The sequence below is a fragment of the Pleurodeles waltl genome, chromosome 3_1 (genome assembly GCF_031143425.1).
Source record: "Pleurodeles waltl isolate 20211129_DDA chromosome 3_1, aPleWal1.hap1.20221129, whole genome shotgun sequence".
Taxonomy (NCBI): Eukaryota; Metazoa; Chordata; class Amphibia; order Caudata; family Salamandridae; genus Pleurodeles; species Pleurodeles waltl.
Window position 1 is genome coordinate 1,761,211,452 of NC_090440.1, and position 23,910 is coordinate 1,761,235,361.

The following is a 23,910-nucleotide window of genomic DNA, read 5'->3' on the forward strand; positions in this document are numbered from 1 at the left end:
TGCGCTGGATGGATGGGTATGTAAAAATACGCATCTTTGAGGTCTAATGTTGGCATAAAATCTTGTTGTTGTAACAGTGGGACTACATCCTGTAGTGTTACCATGTGAAAGTGTTCTGACAGGATGTAAAGATTGAGGGTTCTGAGATCTAGTATTGGTCTCAATGTTCCGTCTTTTTTGGGAATAAGGAAGTACAGGGAGTAAACCCCTGTTCCCGTTTGATGATGTGGTACAAGCTCTATGGCTTGTTTGAATAATAGTGACTGTACCTCTGTTTGCAACATGGAAATGTGTTGGGAGGAGAGTTTGTGTGGTTTTGGAGGTATATCTGGAGGAATTTGTGCGATTTCTATGCAGTAACCATATTGGATAATGGATAATACCCAGCTGTCTGTTGTAATGGGTAACCAGTGTTTGTGGAACTTTTGCAGTCTTCCTCCCACAGGGGAAGTGTGGTGAGGTAAGATGAGGAGCAAGTCACTGTTTTGTATGTGAGGTTTGCTTTGATGGCTGGTATTTTCCCCTACCTCTGGGGAATTGGCCCCTGTAAGTTCCTCTAAACCAACCTCATTGGTACTGAGGCTGGTAAGACGGTTTTGATTGTGAGGTGGATGCCTCAGATGTTTGGGCTCTAAAACCACCCCTGTATTGAGGCTTTCGAAATGAACCTCTGTACTGTGTAGAATAAAGAGCACCCATGGCTTTAGCAGTGTCTGAGTCCTTTTTAATTTTTTCAATGGCTGTATCAACCTGAGTGCCAAAAAGCTGTTTTTCATTAAATGGCATGTTAAGGACAGCCTGCTGGATTTCTGGTTTAAAAACTGACGACTGAAGCCATGCGTGTCTCCGAATGGTGACCGCAGTATTGATTGTTCTTGCTGCTGTGTCTGCGGAGTCTAGAGCTGACCTAATTTGGTTATTTATAATAGCCTGCCCTTCCTTGACTAATTGCTGGGCTCTTTTTTGTTGATCTTTTGGGAGATGTTGAATGATATCTTTCATCTCATCCCAGTGGGCCCTATCGTACCTAGCCAGTAGTGCTTGGGAGTTGGCTATTCTCCATTGATTAACTGCTTGCGATGCCACTCTTTTACCAGCAGCATCAAATTTTCTGCTTTCTTTGTCTGGTGGTGGTGTATCACCAGACGACTGACAGTTAGCCCTTTTCCTTGCCACACTGAGAACTATGGAATCGGGAGGTAGCTGCTGGGTAATGAAAGCTGGATCAGAAGGAGGCGGCTTATATTCCTTTTCTACTCTAGGAGTGATGACTCTTGCCTTAACTGGTTCTTGAAAAATCTGATGTGCATGTTTGAACATGCCTGGAAGCATGGGAAACGGACTGGTACGTAGTGTGATCGGAGGATAACGTATTAAAGAGAAAATCATCCTCAAGAGCTTCTGTGTGTATGGCTACGTTATGGTATGATGCTGCCCTAGCTAGAACCTGAGTGTATGAAGTGCTATCTTCTGGGGGCGGTGGTTTTGAAGGATAGCAGGCTGGACAGTTATCAGAAATGGGATCATTATAGAGGTCCCATGGGTCGACATTATCTTGGTGTGAATCTGCAGAGTGTACTGGAGACTGTGCAGTGGGGGTAGTAGGTGGAGAGACAGTCAGGTGAGGAGAATGAGGAGGCAGAGTTTTTTGTTTGTGTTTTGGCAATTTAGCTGGCGGCTGATCAGTGTCCAATTGTCCTTGAAAGGCTAGCTTCCTCTTTGTTTTTAGAGGAGGTGCAGTTAGGATCTAGCCAGTGTCTTTATGAATCTGAATTCTGGCCTGCCTTTCATCAAATTCCTCCATAGTTCCTCAGAAAATCTATGGCTTTCTTTAAGTTGTTTGGAAAGTCCATGCTCCTCTGTGTATATGGGTCTTTTTGGCTCTGAAGCCGGTTTCCTCAGGATCAAAAGGCCTGGAGTAGATGTTGGCCTCGGCTCTGACAGGGATTTTCGAGGCTTCGACTCGATGGGTCGGTGTTTGCCTATTTCGGAGCCTGTGCTTTGGCTCGAGTCCGAAGGCTTCGGTGGCATGGCCTTTCTCGGTGCCGAAGTTGTTGCTTGGTCACCGGAAGTCTTTTTGCGGGTGGAGCCATGGCTTTCCGGCAGTGGCGTTCTCAAGGCCTTGTGCTTGGGCTTGGATTAGACAGGGGCAGGCGTACTCACGTGCTGTCCTGCCGTGACCGGTCTGTCCTCCTGGAACTCTTTCTCGGAGTCGGACCCCCGAACGGAGACTGCAGTGTGCATAATCTCCTCTTCCTCCATGTCGAGACGTTCGGTGCTTCTCGACGCCATTTCCAACCTTCACGCTCTTCTGTCTCGTAGAGTCTTCTTCGAGCGGAAGGATATGCAGGCCTCGCAAGTATCCTCTGGATGGTCTGCAGATAGACAAATGTTACAGACAAAATGTTGGTCCGTGTATGGGAACTTGGCGTGGCACTGAGGGCAGAAGCGAAATGGGGTCCAGTCCATAAGGCTTCAACGAGGCTTTGGTCGGCCCGACCAGGCCCGAGTTGGGCACCGGCGCCCCGAAGGGCAAGTAAAGGAGTTGGATCCGCCGGTACTGAAGTGTCGATGATAGAGGGTACGCGATCGAAACAATACCGACAAATTAGGGAGTTTGTTGTACTTTTCTGACTCGAACTACCGGAACGAAAAGAAACAAGTCCGAACCCGATGGAGGAAAGAAAACAATCTAAGATGGAGATGATGCCCATGCGCAATGGAGCCGAAGAGGAGGACTCACTCGATCCTGTGACTCGAAAACACTTATTCGAAGAAAAACAACTTGTAACACTCCGAGCCCAACACTAGATCTCAGGACCTATGCATAGCATGTGTATCTGCATCTACACATGCCATCGAACATATATATATATATATATATATATATATAGATATATATATAGATATAGATAGATAGAGATATATATCAGAACATTCAGATGTGATTAACAGGGAAAAGCTTACCTTCCTCTTCGTTCCATGTGAGGTTTGATATGCAAAACATGGCAGCAAGCTGGAGCTTCACGTTGGAATGCCCCTAAAATAATATTAGACTTTTTAAAATTAAACAAGTAAAAATTATAGTTTTCATGTGATTTGCAGAGACAAAATGAAGCACAGGATTCTCTAGCCTAGACATGCAACTGACCCGTCTGTTTGGGGATCCTACAATGTGCTCAATGTAAAAATCAACTTCAATTAAATTGTGCTCCAGATAAGGCGTTACTGAAGATAAGTAACTTGTACATCGGATAGAGACTTCTAGCTGCGGATTCCTTACCTTTGAATAGATCCCAAGAAATACCATCCCCGGACGTGGATCTGTGAACCAATTTCAAACAAGAAAGTCCTGCAGGACCGAATAGGCAAAGTCCTCATCCCTACGGACCAGACTGTCAAGGCAGAGGTGTTTAGTAAACGTGTGCATAGATGCCTCCATTGCTGCCTGAAAAATGTCCAGGCCCGGAACTCCTTCTGCTAACGCAGTGGTGGCAGCTTTATCTCTGGTGGAATGAGCTTGCAAGCAGTCAAGAGGTTGCTTTTTGGCCACTGTGTAGCAGATCTTAATGCAGAGTACAACCCATCTGGAGATGGTCCAATTCTGCATGGCTCAACCTTTCTTCACACCCACATACCCCACTAAGAGTTTGTGATCCACTCAGAGCTCTTTTGTACGATCAATGTAGAATGCCAACACTCTTTTTGGGTCCAGGCCGTGGAGTATCTCCTCTCCATTAGAAGGATGGGGGGGGGGAATAGGCAAGGTAAAAGACTGGCCTACATGAAATCGTGTAACCACTTTTGGTAGAAAATGGGATGGAGGGAAGAGAGGAGAGGAGTACAATATTTGAGGAACCTATGTACAATAAGAGGCTTGAACAAAAAGTGTTTATCAGGCAACTGAAAAAGGCAGAAATAGCAGATAAATAGCCCTTAATAGTGCCCAAAGCAAAGTCTGCTGGGCAAGGGAAAGGTTGAACAGTAGAACCTAATAATGAGGGGCAGAAGAAGCTCAACAGACATGTCTATGCACCATGCCACACATTTTTTCCAATAACAGGCATATACCATTTTGGTGGAGGGATGTCTGGCTGCCTAGATGATGTTACGAAAGTCAGAAGGAAGGTCAAAAGCTGTCAACTGCCACCACTCAATCTCCACTCAAGAAGGCGGAGTGTGGCCAAGTTTGGGTAAAAAACTCTTCCCTGCTGCTATGACAGAAGATTTCCAGAAGCAGCAGTCTGATCAGAGGAGCAATAGATATGCTCAGCACATAGGGTATACCAGACTCTTTGTGCTCAGTCCAGATTACTTAGGCCCAGATGTTTCTGATCTTCTTGCATACTCTGGGCAGGAGTGGTATGGGCTGAAACGAGTACAGGAGGCCTGAATTCCACTCAAGATGAACTCGAGCCCTGGCATTCAGACATCCTGCCGGATGTTGAACTATCAGGGATATGCCCTGCTGGTCCAGCCATGACCAGAGGCAAAGAGCCTCCTGACAGAGGGTCCATGACCCCAGCCCACACTGCTTTCTGCAGTACTACATTGCGGTGGAATTTTCCATGAACACCTGCACTATGTTTCCCTTGACAGAGGAAAGAGACTTTCAATGCTAGTCGGATTGCACAAGGCTCCAGAATGTTTATGGAGTCCCGCTTCTGCTGGAGATCAGATTCTTCTGATTTCCACCTCTACCAGATCGCCGCCGAATCCCATGAGTGACGCATCTGTCATTACTGTCGTATCTGGATGGGGAAGGGAGAGGGATCTGCCTCTGGCCCAATCGCAGTTTGTTAACCACCACTGCAGATCTTTTACAGTCCCCTTCGAGATCTGGACCCTGGCCGAGAGATTTCCCTGATGCTGAACCCACTGGATTTTCAGGTCCTACTGCAGGGCCTGCATATGCCATCTGGCATGCGTCACCAGCAGGATTCAGGAGGCCATGAGGCCCAGCAGCCTCAGAGTCAGTCTCACTAAAAATCCAGGACAATATGTATCACCAAAAGCTGAGACTTCAGGATCATAGCCTGGATATCCTGGACTCGTCACTCTGGAGGATAAGCCCAAGTCTGAGTATCGTGTCCAGAACAGCTCCGCTAAAATGGGACGTCTTAGAAGGAGTCAGGTGGGGCTTTGGCACATTTATGGTGAACCTCCGCAAATGCAGAAGGTTCGCTGTGGTCTAGAGGTGGGAGACAACAGACTGGGGTGAGCCTGCTTTCAACAGGCAGTCGTCTAGTAGGGGATGACTGACACCCCTGATATATACAGATGAGCTACAACCACCACCATCAACTTGATGAACACCGAGGGCCACCAGTAAGGCCAAAGGGGAGCACGATAAACTGAAAGTGGTCGTGGCCTACTGTAAACCGCAAGTAACGTCTGTGGCCAGCAGGAAAGGGATGTGATAAGCGTCCTGGAAGTCTAATGCTACCACACAGTCTCCTTGCTCCAAGGCAGACACATCCTGAGCTAACATCAGCATTTTGAACTACTCCTTCTTGATGAAGAGACTGAGGGCTCATAGGTCTAGAATAGGGCAAAGCCCCTTCTCCTTTTGGGGGACCAGAAAGTAGCATGAGTAGCAACAACAGCCTAATTCTGGCACCAGAACCCACTCTATGGCTCAATGAGCATAGAGAGACACAACTTCCTCACGGAGAAGGAACAGATGATCTTCCATCACTCAGTCGTAAGATGGTGGTATTGATGGAGGGGTAGTTTCCAAGGGGATGGAGTAGCCCCTTCGAACGAGCTGCAAAACCCACCTGAAGTAACTGATTGCCAGTTGGGCAAGTCATGGAAAATTTTGCAGCATGCAGGACATGGTGGCTTGACAGGACCTAGCATGGTAGGAAGTCCCTTCCATAACCTGGAAAGAGCTGAAGGCAGATTGGGGAGGACAGGAGGGAGAGAGACAAGTGGCTGCCATGAGGGGGAGAGGGACAAGAGGCCGCTGCGAGGTCGAAGTACTTATCAGTAGCCCAAGAATCCTTGAAGCACTCAAGCGCTGAACCTGCCCTGTCTCCGAAGAGACGGGTGCCGCTGAAGGGCACCTGACCCATTGGGTCAGTTGGTCCATGCCTTCAGCCACACAGATGTTGGGCAGCATGCGGGACAGATTGGCTGGACAAGACTTGGCATGGCTGGAAGCCCCTTCAGTAGTCTGGAAGGAGCTAAAGGCAGATTCGGGGGAAAGGGAGAGGGGGCGTACAATGGGCTGCCATGAGGCTGAAGAACCTAGCTGCTGTAGCCCGAGAATCCTTGTAGCTCTAGAGTGCTGAGCCTGCCCTACCTCTGAAGAGATGGGTGCCATAGAAGGCCCTGTCCATAAGGGAATCTTGGACATTCCCTGAAAGCGAGACTTTCTCAGCGAGGCGTGGCGTCACTGTCATTGAAACCGCTCTGTCCAGCGAGTCAGTCATATCTAGTCCACAACGGATTGTGAACTTCATTGTGTCTCTCCTGTCGGCAACAGCCTGAAAGAGTACAGCTCAAGTCTCTTCCTGGGCCTGTGGCAGCACCTGCGCAATCGTGTCACACAGAGTGTGGGAATAACATCCCAAAAGGCATGCGGTGTTCACAGACTGCAATTCCAGGCTGGCAGAAGAAAACATCTTCCCAAATGAGTCCAGCCTCTTGGATTCCCTATCCAGGGAGTGGTAGGGAATGAGCTATGGGAAGTAGAGGCTTGGATCACCAAGCTCTCAGTGGTTGGGTGCTGAGTCGGGAAACTTGGGTTTGGAGATGCGGGCCGATGGCGGAGGGCAATCATCTTATTCACAGGAGCCCCTGTACTGGGTTTGGACAAGGTACCCAAGAAGGTCGTCCGTGAGAGCATTATTGAACAGGATCAGTGGTTTGGAGGTGGGAGATCAGCCCTGACTGCGACCGAGGGTAGCTGTAGGAAAGTACCCTCTTTCTTGGCATGGTTTCCTCCATTTTCTGCCTGGTGTCAGTGTGTTTCACTGTGTTCACTGGGATCCTGCTAACCAGGACCCCAGTGATTATGCTCTCTCCAGTCTAACTTGGTAACATAGTTACTTTCACCCTACATTTGACATACTGGTGCACACATGTAAGTACCTAGCATATGGTACCCAGGGCATTGGGGTACCAGGGAATCCCCATGGGCTGCAGCATGTATTATGCCACCCACGGGGAGCCCATGCAAAGTGTTCTGCAGGCCTGCCATTGTATCCTGCGTGAAAGGATGCACGCACCCTTTTTCACTACAGGTCACTGCAACCCTATGGCAGGCTCTCCTAGCCCAGAGGGCAGGGTGCAAGTACCTGTGTGTGAGGGCACCCCTAAACTAGCAGAGGTTCCATGGACTTTGCGAGTGCGGGGACATCATTTTATGTGTGTACTGGACACAGTTCACTACCTATGTCCAGCTACATGTATCAAACATGTCGGAATCATACCCCAATACTGTTACCAGCATTGGAAGTATGATTCCATGCACTCTGGGGACTCCTTAGAGGAGCCCCAGCATTGCTCCTACCAGCCCTATGGGGTTTTCTGGGCAGCCTATGTTGCTGCCACCCCTCAGAAAGGATTCTGCCCTCCTCCTGCTTTAACAGCTCAAGCCCAGGAAGGCAGAACAAAGGATTTCCTTTGGGAAAGGGGGTAACACCCTCTCCCTTTGGAAATAGGTGTTACATGGCTTGAGAGGGGTAGCCTTCCCAAGCCACTGGTATCCTTTGAGGGCACATTTGGTGCCCTCCATGCATAAACTAGCATACACCCGTTCAGGGACCTCCAGTCCCTGCTCTGGCGCAAAACTGGGCAATGGAAAGGTGAGTGACCACTCCCCTGACCATCACCACTCCAGGGGTGATGCCCAGAGCTCCTCCAGAGGGTTCATGGGTTCTGCCATCTTGAATCAAAGGTTGGCAGGGACCTCTGGGAGCATCTGAGTGGCCAGGTCAGGCAGGTAATGTCAGAACCCCCTCCTGATAGGTGGTCAGCCCCCTTTCAGGGCTATTTAGTCTCTCTCTTTTGGGTGAGTCCTCAGATTTGACTTTCAAGATTCCAGCAGTACTCCTCTGGAACCTCTACTTTGACTTCTAGTCACTGGAACCACGACTGGACCCTCCAGGAACCGACAATCTGCATCCACGGCGAAGACTCTGCTTGCAACATTATTTCCACAGCTTCTTCCAGGTTCTGTAACATTTCCCTGGTTGCGCATCTTCTGGGGGCGACAAGTCTTCAGTCTGCCCGAGAAGGAAGAAGGAATCTCCCTTGGAGTGAAGGAGTCACTCCCCTGCATCCGCAGGCACCAACTTCAACGATGATCAGCTGCATGGATCTCAACTCATCCTGAGCTGTGTGGATCCTGCATCACAGGTGGTGGTTCGGAGTAATCCTCTTGGTCCTCTCTATCAGCTGTCCATCTTTGGTAAGTGTAAGCCCTTGCCTTCCCATGTAGGACAGTAACACCATGCACCGTGTCTCTTGAAGCTGCCAAGGCTTGTTGGCATCTCCTTCAAGGGATCTTCAGGCTCTGTGTAGCACCAGCACTCCTTCCAGCGACGCACAGCCCTCTGCGTGCTTCTCCTGCAGCGTGGGACCCTTTTACCAGTAGTGCTGTGTGGGCTCCTCTGTGACTCCTGGTTCCTCGTCCAGTGGGTCTCCTGTGGGGGCTCCTTCTTCCTTGGACTCTCTACCTTGCTGAGGGTCCTCCTAGGGCTCCACCCCTGGGCTGAGTCCTCCTGGACCTTGCTGGTCCCCGGCAGCTCAACATTTGCTTCACCGCTACTTCTGCCTTTGGCAAGGCTTGATGGTGCCTCTTCAATGCCACTGACCGACTACAATCATCCATCCGGCATGGGGCGTCGACTGCATCCTCCATGAACTCTTCACCTGCTCCAGGGCTGCATTTCTGACCGTCTTCATCCTACCATCGACCAACACCTGCATCCACAGCTGGGTGGGTAGTAGCTCCTACTCCTCCTGGACTCTTCTGTGACTTCTGGGCTTGTCCCCTTCTTCTGCTTCAGGAATCCACCTCTGGTTTCTTGCAGTGTGGTCTGGGTATTGCATTTTCTTCATTTTCTTCCTTTTGGGTAGTTTGGGGAAAATCTAGTAATTTACTCCTTTCCTCCTGGTTACTAGGGGGCGCTGTGGTACTTACCTCTGGGGTTTCCTAGTACCCCCAGCTCCCCTCCACACATTCCACTTATCTAGGTGGGGGTCCTGTGTTCATATTCACTTTTTTAAGTATATGGTTTGGGCTCCCCCTATGGTCACTATTGTCTATCTGCATTTGCACTATTTGCTATCACTTGTTATGCCTATTGCTAATAACTAGTGCACATATCTAGTGTGTTACTTACATCCTATTGGAGGGTTGCCTCTCTAGTACTTTTTGGTATTGTACCACTAACATGAAGTACCTTTATTTTTGTAACACAGAGTTTTCTTTCATGTGTGTAAGTGCTGTGTGACTACAGTGGTACCGCATGAGCTTTGCATGTCTCCTAGATAAGCCTTGGCTGCTCATCCACAGCTACCTCTAGAGAGCCTGGCTTCTAGACACTGCCTACACTACACTAATAGGGGATACCTGGACCTGGTATAAAGTGTAAGTACCTCAGGTACCCACCACACACCAGGCCAACTTCCTCCAGTAGCTAAAGGTCCAGGACACCAGCAAGCCTCATCACCCCCACTGAATAAGAGGCTCCCTTCTCTGTAGCCAGGGTAGGGAGAGAAAACATAGCAGTATCTGGAGATGTATCCAGTCCACTGGCTACACCCAAGTCATCACGCCAGTCCATTTCCTCTTATTAGGGCTGGGATTTTAAAGGATCCAGCAAACCACCTCCCCCTTCCCCAGCCCACACCAATCTTCCCAGGGGCCTAGTCCAGCAGAATAGGGCTCAGGGGCCAAGCTAGGAGGCAAAGCTCCTGCCGGTGTTGGAGCCGGCATCGGGTGATGCCCCTCTGGCTCCGGGACAGGTGCCAGGGGAGGTCGAGGTGGTACGACAGACGCCGGCCAGATCCAGCACTAGATAACTGGGAGCCCACTGGCGCCGAAGCCGCGGGCATGAAATGGGGCCCGTCATACCCCACAGGGCCCCAAATTGCGCTGCAGAGTTGGGCTGGCCAAAAAAGAGCAAAATGGCCTCAAAGTTCTTTCAATTGGACAGGGGTCGCTCTGGGTCCCAGAAACTCAAGAAGGCACAGAATCAGCCAAGGCGCCGGGTTCAGAAGAACAAGGCCTGGAAAGTCCTCGTCCACGCTCACAAAGCCCTCCAAGACACTGGACCGGCCTACCTCAACGAACAAGTAAACTTGCACATATCAACTCGCCAGCTCCCCTCTGCCGACCTAGCCTTCGCTACAGTCCCCCGCATCCAACGCACCACCTCTGGTGGCAGATCCTTCTCCCACCTCGCCGGCAAGAGATGGAACTCCCTTCCCCACCAAACTATGCAAGACCCAGGACCTCCTAAACTTCAGAAAGCACCTAAAAACATGGCTTTTCAAGCAGTAACCGCCCCCTCCCAGCACCTTGAGACCCTACCGGGTGAGTAGTACGCTTAAGAAATAATTTGATTGATTGATTGATTGAATGACGATGCTCTTCACTTTGGCCGATGGATGAGGAGAAACTGAAGACTGTTTCGACTTACCCAATCACCCAAGGACTTGGAGTGGGACAACAACCTGGGACTTCGCAACCGGTTCCATGTCCTACCTCTCAAACCAGGACCTCGACCTGAGCGGCGTCACATCCCGGGCTGCCATCAGCTTTAGGGTCCGCTCCCTCAAACCCTCCAGATGCATGGCCTGGCACTTGGAGCATGACTTTGGGTCATTGTCGTACTCCAGACACCACAAGACGACGAGGCGCGAATCCATCACCAACATCGCCTGATGACAGGATCCATGGGGCTTAAAACCCATCTCACGTGACAACTTTTCAACTGGAAGAAACCTCAAAAAAGTTTGACAAAGTCAAAGAAGGGCAGTCAAAAAATGACTGAAGGGTAGCACTTTTTCTCTGCACTGGCTGGAGCGGAAAGAAAAGAAATGAAATCGGTGTGCCTGGGTGGCGTTCATATAGGAACCGCAACATAATTTCCGGCGCAGACGATGCTAAGGACGGACACCGAGCCAATCGACGCCACCTACTGGCGTGCAGGGGTACTGCTCACGAAAAATCTTCTGGATCCAGTCTGATGGCTGGGGAGAATTCAAAGGCAAGGAATCTGCAGCTAGAATTCTCTATCAGATTGAGACAACTTTGGTATAAATGTAGAATGAACATCCATTCAGTTGTGTGTGGTCTTTTCCTCAGTGTGAATATAGGTCTCAAATCTTAAGGTTAACAATTCCAGACCGCCCCAGTACAGGCCAGCAATTATTTTTCTGTATTGGAATTTTGTCCTTCTTAGGTCACAAAGTACAATAAGCAAAAGCTATAGTATTCTACTTGTTTCCCTTCTGAGCTAAGGCTACACCCACTCCATGTGAACTAACATACATGTATATGTAATAGCAACCACTGTACAAGAGCTGCAATATAGGGGCCTTAAATATTTCTCCCCTTTATGACATTAAACGGTTTCATTTACTCAACATCCCAAAGATATACAGCCCTTGCTTTAGAAATTGTGTAAAAGGCACATAGGAAGTAAAATATCCAACAAACTTGGACAACATTTGTACACAATAATTAGGTACCAGAGCTCATTTCATCACTTTAGGCAAACTTGCTTTGAATGTTATCCTTTTTGTAGAAATTAATTGTCCCAACTATTTCAATTCTGAATTGAAAAACTTTAATTTGGACAATCTCAAACAGTTTTGCTTTAAAACGTGACTTACATTACCTTTCATTCTATCAATATACTACCCTGAAATGTTAGCATAACTTTCATTCGTTTATATAAGTTTCACATCAGTCAATGGATATCTGCAGCAGCTGAGGCCAATACATGCATAAGGCATTCTTCCAAATTTTTAAACCATCAGGGTACAAAAGCCATCTTTACCTAACACTAGTTGGTGGTATGCAGAGTTTAGTTAAACACAATGCCCACCAACCAAAGCCAGCTTTTCATATATAGTCGATAATGAGTGGTCCTTTTATGGGTATGTAAACTAACACATGCATGCACTTCGTTATGATTTCTTTTTTCTGGCCACGGTTAAGAGAAAAAGCAACAGAGGACTAAGGTGCCTCAATAACTCCTCCTCCATCAAACACTGGTACTTGTATTAGTTCATGCTCTAAAACTTCAGCTCACTTTCCATGTATCTTGTCTATTTGTTTATAGTTCTCTGTCCTTCTATTCTCCACCTCTAGCAACAGATCCCTAATGTCTTCCGTATTACACTTTCCATTGTGCTGTAATTTGTACATCTCTTTCATGAAGCAGCACCATGTCTAACAGCCTGTGGTGTAACCACATTACAATGTCTTGCCCTTTGTGAGCAATAAACACTTTTCCATAATACTTCTGAATCCAAACCCCAGAAAAGCTTCGAAGTATTCCACCAAATCAAATTTTAGACCACCATATGCTCCCAGAGAATCATTAGGTGACCTAAAGTCTTTTTCTCCCTAAACTTTCCTAAACATTTTCCCCGATATAGTGGTGTTGTGTGCACCTGTGACTATTAAGTCAAGTATCCTGTTGTGTATGGTAGGGCTTTCCTCATAATACATACATGAAACATACAAACCAGGCATGGCTGTATGCCAACATGAGAGTAATAAATCTTAAGAGCGTGAATATGCCTTGATTAGGTCTTATAAAATGAGCATTTTGAATGGAAATGTTAATGGTTTGTGCAAGATCCCCATATCACTTCCAGACATCACATTATATTTTATTAAGACATGCTATCTGAACAGAGAACTGGAATTTCTCCTATCTAAAACGCTACAGGACTACTTGCAATGGTCAGAACTTCATTTCCATCTGCCCTCATACAAATCAGGAATGGAAGGAAAGAAAATAGCCAAATTTGCATACCTTCCATGGCTTCTGCAAAAAAATCCTTGCTGGTATTCCCGAGCGATGATATGAGAAGCTGAGCAGGAGTTTCCCTCCTCTCTCTACAAAACAGCTATAAAGAGTACGAGGACTTGGGTTAAACAGAGCCGAGGACTGATTGATAGAGCCACCGGTTGCAGACCCAATGGCTTTCTGAGGTATGCGGGACTTGGCATGTAAACAGTTGAGAAATTTCTAATAACCATTCAGCCAGTACTAAAACCCAAAGGCTGGTGACTTACGGAGACATTAGGAAGGGACCTATGTTCCCTCTTAAGTGCGCACTTGTGTGCTGCCTAAACAAGAGAACAAAAGGCAACTATTACACAGCCTTCACAGCTGAAAGGGCCAATAATTCCACTAAAAATGAGACCCTCAGATACTGCACTAAACACAACACGGAGAGTTCTCTGCTGGTTTACGGCTGCCTCATCCTCCTTATCAGGCCTCAATAAACATAAACAAATGTTTAGATAGAGTGCCTTTGTGATGCAGGTAGCGTCCCTGCTTGGTACTATGTAAGTTTCCTGTAAGTGAGCCCGAATCACCCTCTGTCTAGGACAGCAAGGCCTGTGCAAATCCTGTTATACAAATTGCTCAAAGACACATTTTGTCTCCAACAAAATAACTTTCATGGATCCTGTATGCATTAGTTGTTTCTTCTCATCGCTCTCTTCCATTGGGTCCTTGATGTTTCTGATCTCTGTCATTGTTCGTCTGTGTTGTTGTTCAAAGTTAGTCTTCCCTACTATTTTCAGTTCACTACACTGTCTTCATAAGTTTCATGTATGTGTTATTAGAAGTAATATACAACTGCAATGATGTTTACCTCACATGTCCTATACAGTTTAAGTAGACTGTAAATTCTGGTACTATTTCTAAATGTAGAAATGTTACATTTTATGGATTTAAAATGTTGACCAGTTTTCCTTAAAAATGCACATTTTATTCCATTCCATAAAAAAAGCTTTAAGACAAACACCTAGCAGAAATACTGACTGAGTCTGCAAAAAATAAGTACATTATTTTAAAAAGACAAGACAATACAAAAATAAACAGAAGAAAAGAAGCACCACCTAAACATGGCAGCCATATCATTGCAACACAAATTGTAAAATTAAAAAAACCTAACTATTGTGTTAGAAAAGAGGTTTCTGGTTGGCTAGGGTATGCACCTAAGCCAGGTAGAACCCATCCACTCTAGTCAGGGTGAGGGAGTTACACACCCAAGAAAACCCCTGCTCACTCCCTTGGTAGCTTGGCACAAGCAGTCCGGCTTATCCCAGAGGCAATGTTTAAAGCGTTTGCACAACATGTGATGCATTAAATACACCACAAAGGAAACACACCACCAAGTTATATAAAAATTAACTGTCTTGCATAAAACATCATTAGACCAAACACAACATGTATCAGTAATACCCTGCTACACAAGCAGTTTTCAGGACATCACACAGTTATTAGTACTCTTCAAAAAATAAGCAGTAGTCAGGAAAACAAAGGTTACTGGTTATTCTGCAAGACAAGCAGTAGTCAGGTCATCATTTTTACCAAAAACGTATATCTTAGTAAACACATGTTACTAAAAATGCACATGCCATAGTAACCACATCATCATAACTGCCAAAACATCATCATGGTTGCACATAAGATGAAACATCACCAGAAATGCTCATGGCAGAGAGATCACATCAGCATAGAGGCCATGACCTCATCATGAAATCCATTCTCCAAATGGTATAAGGTCCTACACGAGGAAAATGCACATAGCAATAAGGCACTCCCATCTGGGAAATCATGAACCCACCATGCACTGTTCTTCTACTTACAGACCCTGACATGTCCCTCCCAGAACTGGTGAGTACGACATACCACCTAAACCAAACAGGCCAAAATGAAGGATGATGTGGTCACGCTCTCCAGGTGCCTCCCCATAATATTAAGCACTCCTCATGCCCAGGGAAAACTAAAAGTCAAGCGCCCTACCAGCACTTTAAGAATTAAAATTGCAGGGGAACAGGGGACACAGCACCCAACCCTTGGAGACAGCAAAATGGAGTACAGGGCGGCAGGGCCCAATCCAACAGGCCAGAACAAAGGTTTGCAGGCAGTTCCTCTCAGTTAACCAGCAGATCACAGATCAGCACAACAGCAACAGTCCAAAGGCGGTTCCTAGCGAGTCCATCCAGCAGCATCCTGTGTCCAGTTCAGTAGTCCACTAGTGTCAATCCAATATGGGGAAAATCCCCTGAACTTAAACTCCTTTTGCGCAGTGCCCACAAAAGGGGGAGAAGAGGTTCCAACCAGTACTAACTGGTTCCAGGAGTGTCCCCTCTCTCCTACAGTACAGGTTCCAGAGATCAGTGGGGGAAGGGAGGGGGTAAAGCAAGCCCTTTGTGTGAGACCAGGGCACAGCCTGTACAAATGAAGGTTAGCCCCGCCTCACCCTCTCTCAACCCAGGAAGACCATTCAATATGCAGATGACCTTCTGTGACACCTCCACTCTCCCTTTCTACAGGCTGTCTGAAAAGTATGCAAAAAGCCCAGCTGTCACTCTGCCCCAGACGTGGATTGGAGTCAAGCTGCAAAACACCAGAATCATCAGCACAGAGAAATGTCCACTTTCTTAAAGTGGCATTTCTATAATGGTAATAAAAAAATCTACCTACTCCAGTAAGCAACATTTCTCACTACCACGACAACCATACCAAAAATGCCTACGCTACCCCTCATTGATCACACAATATCACCTAGACATAAGGTAGGGCACTTCCAATGCAATCCTATGAGAAGGGCAGCACTCACAGCAGTGAGAAACCAAATGGGCTGTTTGTCACTACCAGGACAGACCACACAACCAGGCACATGTCCTGCTTTCTTTATACACAGCACCCTGCCCACAGGGCTAACTATGGCCTACCTTAGGGGTGACTTACATGTAGTAAAAGGGGAGTTTCAGGCCTGACAAGTAAATTTAGATGCCAGGTCCCTGTGGCAGTGAACTGGATACCCACTTTACAAGGGACTTACAGGTAAATTAAATGGGCCTATTAGTTGTACGACAATCATACCAACTTAAGAAGAGAGAGGCCACGGACTTTAGCACTGATCTGCGGTGATAAAGTGCTCAGAGTCCTAGAGCCAACAACAAGAGGTCAGAAAAAATAGGAGGAGAAAGGCAAAAAGTTTGGGGATGACCATGTAAAAAGGGCCAAGTCCAACACACTGACTATCATTTTAATTGAACAGTACCAGTATTTCTTAGCAGGCAAGATGCTGCTAAATAACGTGCTGCGAGCTTGCCTGGAAACTACTTTGGGCTCCACCCTTTGGCATCTGTTGGGGACTCTTTGGGGAGTCTTTTTTTGTATACTTACTCCACCCTTTCCCCTGAAGGGGCATTTGACCTCCTCTCTTTTGGAGTTCTTGGGGACCCTGGTACGAACCCACTCATCAGCTGTCTTGCCCAGTTCCCTCTACAGTTCGTTAACATTTGCTCCTTAAAAATTAGGTTATTGAGCCCTTCAAAAGTGTCCACTTTTCTACCCTTCCAGTGGCTTTAGTGTCAATTAAGTCAACTCAGGTACGTGTTGCCCCTTTTTGTGTTGTCCTGAGTTTCTGCCTGGCTGTACTCTTCAGGACTAAGTCCAAAGAGTTAAAAAAGTGCAGCTTCATGTGTGGGTAGAACTCTGCTATCTCATACTTAAGTGTGAGTAGTCTGTCCCTACCAATTACTGGCACTAACTTACACAGTAGTGTCCCCCCAGTGTTGTGCACTCAACTTCATCTTGAGACACAAGGCCAGCCACCTACTTAAATCATCCCACTGGGCATAACTAGGGATGATCCCTTTAGGCAATCCAACTTATTGGGTACATCGGTCAGATACATCAGATGTTCTTCTGCTGCCACCATCCTCTCTGATCTCTAGGCCCAGCTTGGTCCTCCTTTCTTCAAGGGGCAGTTATCTTTCCGCCAGTGTTATGACCCTCTCTTCAAGGCCCAAATCTGGCATGTCCTCCTGGGCAACCTTTGGCTAATGATGGAGCCTCTTAGGCTGCTGAGCTTGGTCTGGTGTTGGGAGCAAGTGTCCCACATGCCCCACTGGTTTCCTCAATGGCACTTCTGCCATCCTCCTCCACTTTATCTTCTTCCCCACTGCCTTGAGGTAATTTCTTATCCAGGACTGGAGGTACTTTGTAGGCTTCCTCCCAAGCTCCGAGTGCCTTAACCATCTCATTCTTTCTGGCCATAGCCCTCATGTTAACCTTCCTGGCCCTGCAAAGTGTCCTCAGCGCATATCTCTTAAGGCTGCTGCTGATCTGCTATGTCAAGCCCTAAGTTCCCTTGCTGTAGAAGTGACTCTTCACAATTTTTCAAAGCTTTGCTGAAACTTTTCAAACTTTTTGAAACTTTTGGGAAACTTTGTCACGACTGCCTTAACTTTTCTCACCTACTTGAAAAGTTTAGCAATCCCTTGGAAACAGTACTTCGGGAGGTGACCAAACTAAACAACTGTTAGGGAGACAAGAACTTTCTTGTAGGTGTCACCGTTGGCAAATTCTCAGAGGTCTCATTCTCCCAACAACTGAGTGGAACTGCTAAAAGTTCTGAATCCCACCACAGGGCACCAATGAGAGGAAAAGGGTTGTAGTATGCTGTATGGTTGGATGACCTCACTGCGTAATACATTTACCAACCCCTTGAGAACCAGTAGGTTACATCGGTGAACACCTTAGCTTGATGGCAGGGTAGCTGTGGCTCTGAGCAGTCAGGCTTACATTAAAGAACAAGTTTAAAGCATTTAAACAGCACCAAAACAACTGCGGAAGAAATATATGAAACACTCAAGAAATCAGACACCAATTTATGAAAATACGTTGTATTTTTATATAATTTTGACACCAAAAAGAAAAAGATGCACAGGAGGATTCTGGAGATACAGATTTCATAAGGGAACATGCACTTTTTTACTTAACCACAAGCTTTGGCAAATTCAACGAATATGACACTTAGAAACATTTTCAAGAAAAACTTGTGTAATTATCAGTGTGAGACTCTGGGGGACCAGCTGCGACAGGGAACCAGTCAGGGTAACCAGTAAAGCCCTCAGAAACAGTTAACGCATGACAAGAAGCAGTCTTCAGTCAGTTCCAGGGCCAACTGACCCTTAGAGTCTCTTGCTTCAGCTGGGTTCAGAAAGCAACTTCTCCACGAGCAGGGAACAGCAGGCAAATTGGAACGCCAAGATGTACAGGTATGAGGCTTTGACTAGGTTGGAAGAATGGAAGACAGAGTGCCTTGTATGCAGATGCAAAACTTGTCCAAGATTGCTTGTGTTCATGTTCAGCTAGGCCCTGGCTTAGCAGTTTGTTCTGGACTGTTCCAACTAGAGCAGGGTCAAGCCTGATTTGCATATTGCTGGGTCCAAAATGAGGAGACACGGTGTGCAAAATAAGGATGGATTGGGATGGGGTCAGAGTAATTATTAACGGCTGAGAATGTTTCAGGCATTCCATCCATAACTTTTTTGTATACTTCAGAATCTGTCACTGTAGTCAGCTCTGGTTGGGGAAACGTGATTGGTCTGGATTATATTTCTACTGCCAATTTCCTTCTGTTCCTAGAGTTCTTGATCCCAATAGAGCTAATTGCTATTATACCTAGCAACTGCTTCAGATCTCTTGGTCAACATAGTCCACTTTTCAGGTCTCAGTCAGTCTGTCACATGAGGCCCTGCTACCTACCTCGTGGTACTGTGGTCATGCAGTGCTGCTAGGCGCTCTCTTGACTACAGTTTTTAGGGCAGCTCTGCTGACACGTCACAGTGGGTTCACTTGGACCATTGCGCAGGATAGCTGCTCTGGAGGAGCCAGTCCTGGAAGATGAGGCCTCGGGCAGGATTTTATTGGTGCTGGTTGTGAGCAGTTGCGCTCTCTGAACCAGTATCTTACAGGATGCTTGTCTGGCAGATGCAGCCTTCAGGCCAAGATCAGGTTTCGGAAGGGAAGTAAGCTCCTTCACCGAATTTGCTTGGAGTCAAGCAGCAGCACAGGGCTTTCAGGCATTGCAGGAGCGTCGGGTAGTACACGATTACTTCTATTACTTGACCCCTAGATTGCCCTCTCTTGAAAGGGTCAGGTCAGGCTTCACTCCCAAGGATTACCAGCAACTTCTGGGTGTTACACGTACTGGGAACACAGCTGGCTTCTCCTCAGCAGTTTCTCCTCCTACAAGGCGAGTGCAGGTTACTAGACAGTAAGTGGTATTTAAGCTTCTCCAATACGTTGTGCACAGTTCATGTGATGCTTCCTCACCTCTGAAGGGCTTGCTGTAAAGCAGACAACAGTCCTGATCACATAGCAATATTTTGAGTGCTCTGTATAGAACTTTAGACCAGAACAACTTGGATCTGGGAAAAATAGGGTTGTTTGGATCCCACTTTAATACACTTATTGCGGGCAGGGGATGTGGACCAATTTCAAAGGTTTCAGACCCAATATGGGGTGGTTGTCATTTTCAGGCTGTTCCTCAGACACATCCTTTGTGCACCATGATAGCTCTCAAAGCAATGGGACAAGCTTCAAGAAAGAGTATCCTTAACAATAGTACAATGAAGTGTGACACCTCTGTACCTGGATGTCGTCTTTCCTGAAGCAGTAGTCAGGCTCAGACAAAAAGACAGGCCCTGCCTAGAAACGTCCTCACCACGAGCAAGAGAAACTGCAGTCCCACCCCTCACCCTTTTCCATCTACCAAATGGCAGTGTTCAAAAAGAAATAATCACCAGCCCTTTCTTAAAGTGTTTATGACCCTTTCTCCATCCACCCTCATTTCAGTGTCTTGATCTTTATTTCCCCAGCCAGAGGAATGCAGTGAATGAACTTCCACTGTCTGGGGAAGTTGTATCACCCTCCATCTTGTGCAACGCTGAACCCGGGCCACCCAAGATAGAGCCCACTGGTCCCAGCACTCAGTCTCATCCCACATACGGAATCCTATTATGCATGTGCTATACACGCACTGCACATTATTGCTCTTTACACACATTCACAGAATGTCAGTACCCAGTTCTGGGGTTCATCTAACAGCCAAACTTTCCAAGAGAGGTCAGTAGACTATGTTCAATGCTATGTAAGTTAACAGGACAGACAAAGTCAGGATACCAGTTTCACATCAGGTAGGGGAGCCAGGGTAAGAGGACAAGCCTCTTTACCATGTAGGCGGCATTCCTGTCCAAACAGGCGAATACAACTAGGCAGACCACCTCCTAAGAGTAGTAATTCCTTGAAAGGTCAATGTTGTCTGCACATCTGGAAACCATCAAATGTGTACTGTGGTAACTCACTTGTGTTAACCTTTTTCATTGTACATTAACTTCATCCGTAAATTTCAACATCTATACAGAAACTATTTGTAGTCATAGGACAATCATAATTGGTTGTGTTAGTTTGTATTATAATTCTATAGTGTACATTTATCTCTCAAGTTGTATTGCTGTTATTCGTGAAACTGGAACTTATTTTATAATGAAGAAACATATTTAATCATTTTGATTCTAAATTGTAGAACTGCTTATCACAAATAATTGCTGATTGAATGAGACATTGAAAAGGCACAAGTTTTGAGCAGCTGGGTCTTAACATATTGTGGAGGATTTTTTTTTTTACTTTTCATTTAAAATTGAACCGATGGCATACCTTATCTAACTGCTCAGATATCCACAAACAGATATGAGAACATATATATGTTCAGAATGGTTACAAATTTGTCACATAGTCTATACACAACAGGATTTTCAATACAGCTCACTTGTTCAAGCAGCTCTACAAACATTCACGTTTCAAAGAGTTTCAAATTACTGAGGGAAAATCATCTTTGCAGCCAAAAGACCATCCACTTTCTTTTCTACAGAGTCCATATACAGAAAAATCCTTACCATATAATACTTGATTTTCTGCAAGATATCATCATTGGTCATGATAAGCTCTTTTGCTGTTGTCCCATCTGCAATGTTGGCAAGTATACATAGTGTCTAAATAGGAGAAAAAAATGAAAATATATATTTGCAAGCTGATTTGCTATAGATTGAGAAAATCATGCAAACCACCTCATCTCCTATAGTCTACTCTTCGTACCAGGTGAGGAGGAAAAGTCTGGTGAAGTGCAGTAAATAATATGAATACAAATGTCATTAATCATCGTAATGTGGAAATTTCCCAAACATAACAAGAATCAGTTAAAACCTGTGAAAAAGGTGCCAGACGTGTAGGTTTGTGGCCCACCATTTCCTTTTAACTGCAGAAGCATTTGGTTGTGCATTCGTTTTGAAATTACACTCCTTGGTGATCAAAACAAGAGGAGCACCAGAAATTGGGTAACTTTAAAAAAATGTATATTTCTGTTTTTTAATGCCCCACTGTCAAAGTTGTCTGCTAAATCACAATAACTGATAATGGAGAGTTGTACTATAGAAATAATGTAATATTCATTGAAGCACCTTGAAAGAAGTTTAGAATAACAAGAAGGATAACACCACATTTCACATTCAAAGATCAATAAATTAATTACTATTAACATGGGCATGAGCATCGTCTGTTATTTACACAAATGGGGAAGTGTGAACACACACACACACGCCATGAAGCAAAGTTTGCCACTGCATCTGTGCCTGTCAAGAATGAGACCATACCTTCCAAAGAGGATGTTATATTTTAACTAAAGTTATACCCAAGTCAATATTAGAATAAAGGATCTGACAAAACAGCAAATATGAGGTCACTTTGACCTTACAAAACAGTCAGCACCAACCCTTGCTCAGTCCCCTCCTGTCCAAAAAAATAATATAAACAATGTAACTATTAGGAATTTTGCTACAGTAACTAGACGAAAATAAACCATTAACTGCTCTACAATACATCTTCTGAGAAAACAGAACACGCTTTGGCAAACCAAACAAACCTCGCATATGCAAGAACTATTGGTTTTGCCAATGTGGTTTAGCCATGTTGTACACCAGCGTGTCTGCTGTTCAGCATGGCTAAAAGTGGAGTACAGGAGAGTGGCGTGGACTGTTGTAGAGTGGAATAGCGAAGAGTAGAGTGTCCCAGAGTGGAGTGCCATAGAGTGCTGTATAATGGAGTGGCTGGGTGGAGAGGGGTAGAGTGAAATGGCGTGGAGTAGAGTAGAGTGCATTGGCGTAGCATGTTGGAGAATACAGCGGCAGAGAATTCAGCGGCATACAATGGAGCATCGTAGAATGCAGTTGCACAGATTAAAGTGTTGAATAGGAGAAATTTAGTGGCGAAGAGTGGAGTGGTGCAGAGCAGACTGGCATGGAGTGCAGCAGTGTAGAGTGATGCAGGTTAAAATATAGTGCCGTAGAGTGTAGTGACATTGAGACGAGTGGAGTGCTGTAGAGCAGTGGTTCCCAACGTTTTGGCTTCTGTGGACCCCCACTTTATCATTACTGGAACCCGGGGACCCCCACTTAATCATTATTGGAATTCGGGGACCCCTCATTGAGTCATTACTGAATGATGGGGACCTATTCTGATAATATTATTTAATTTTCTAAGCAGTCGCGGACCCCCTGAGGAGGCTTCACGGACCCCCAGGGGTCCCCGGACCACAGGTTGGGAACCATTGCTGTAGAGTGCAGTGGCATAGAGGGGAGTAATGCAGATCAGAGTGGCAGAGTACAGTGGTGTAGTGTTCCCTGGCATAGACTACAGCCTGCTGAGTAGAGTGATGTAGAGTGCAGTGTTGCAGAGTCGAGGGTCGTCAAGTGCAGAGGTGTAAAGTGTCATAGAGGGCAGTGGCGTTGGGTACAATGGTGCAGAGTAGAGTGCAATGGCCTGGAGTGGCAATGAATAGACTGGTGTAGAGTACATTGGCGTAGAGTGTTGTAGAGTACAGTGGCTTACAGTGCAGTGGGTAGAGTGCAGCAGCATAGAATTCAGCGTGTACAATGCAGCATCTTTGAATGCAATGGTGTAGATTAGAGTGATGCACAATAAAGTGCAGTGGTGTGGAGCAGTGCAGAGTAGAGTGGCAGAGTGCAGTGGTACAGAGTGGTGCAGAATGGAGCGGCATGGAGTGCACTGATGCAAAGTAGAGTGGCGTAGAGTGCACTGGCATAGAGTGCAGCAGTGCAGAGTAGAGTAGCACAGAGCTCCGTGGCACGAAACGGTGCACAGTAGAATATAGTACAGCAGAGCGCAGTGTTGTAGGGCAGAATTTCGTAGAGTGCAGTGGTGTAGAGTGCAGTGGTTTAGAGTAAAGTGGCATAGAGTGAAGTGGCACACAGTATATTCTATCAGGATACACAGAAAAGGCACAGAGTGGAGTGGTGCAGGGTAGAGTTGAGTGGTGTAGAGTGGCCAGAGGGTAGAAAGCAGTGGTGCAGCATATATTGGACAGGTGTAGACTGCAGGGGCATAGAGTGCATTGGCAAAGAGTGCAGTGGCATAGAGTGTAGTGCTGCATAGTGGCGTACATTTAAGTTGTGCAGAGTAAAGTGGAGTGGCCTAGATTACAGTGGCGTAGAGTGCAGTGCTGGATACTAGAGTGGCGTAGAATGAACTGGAATTCAGTGAGCGGTGCAAAGTAGAGAGGCGTAGAGTGGAGTAAAGTGCAGAGTGCATTGATGCTGAATACAGTGGCGTGGAGTGAAGTACAGATGAATATGCATGGTGTGGTAGCACACTGCCTTTGCAGACAACAAATTTACACCAATAAAGGGTAACTCTTGTCCATGGAGAGAAGGGGATGTGATTCCACCCTCCCTATCCCTACATTTGGTGAGGATGTATGAGAAGGGTTTTCTTTACAAGGAAAAAATGTTTTCCCCTCAAAGAAAAAGTACATGTTGGAACA

General features: G+C 46.2%; 1 protein-coding gene across 10 annotated transcripts in view; it reads right to left on the minus strand.

The window, feature by feature from the left end:
* Nucleotides 1-23,910, minus strand: part of ARMC8 (armadillo repeat containing 8) — a 526,273-nt gene that overhangs the window by 50,497 nt on the left and 451,866 nt on the right. For all 10 annotated transcript variants that reach the window (XM_069225737.1, XM_069225740.1, XM_069225739.1 and 7 more), the window contains exons 19-20: nt 20,972-21,067; nt 2,968-3,040 (exon numbers count right to left, since the gene is read on the minus strand). In XM_069225737.1, coding sequence (XP_069081838.1) covers nt 2,968-3,040; nt 20,972-21,067 — 169 coding nt within the window. The remainder of the gene's footprint in view (nt 1-2,967; nt 3,041-20,971; nt 21,068-23,910) is intronic.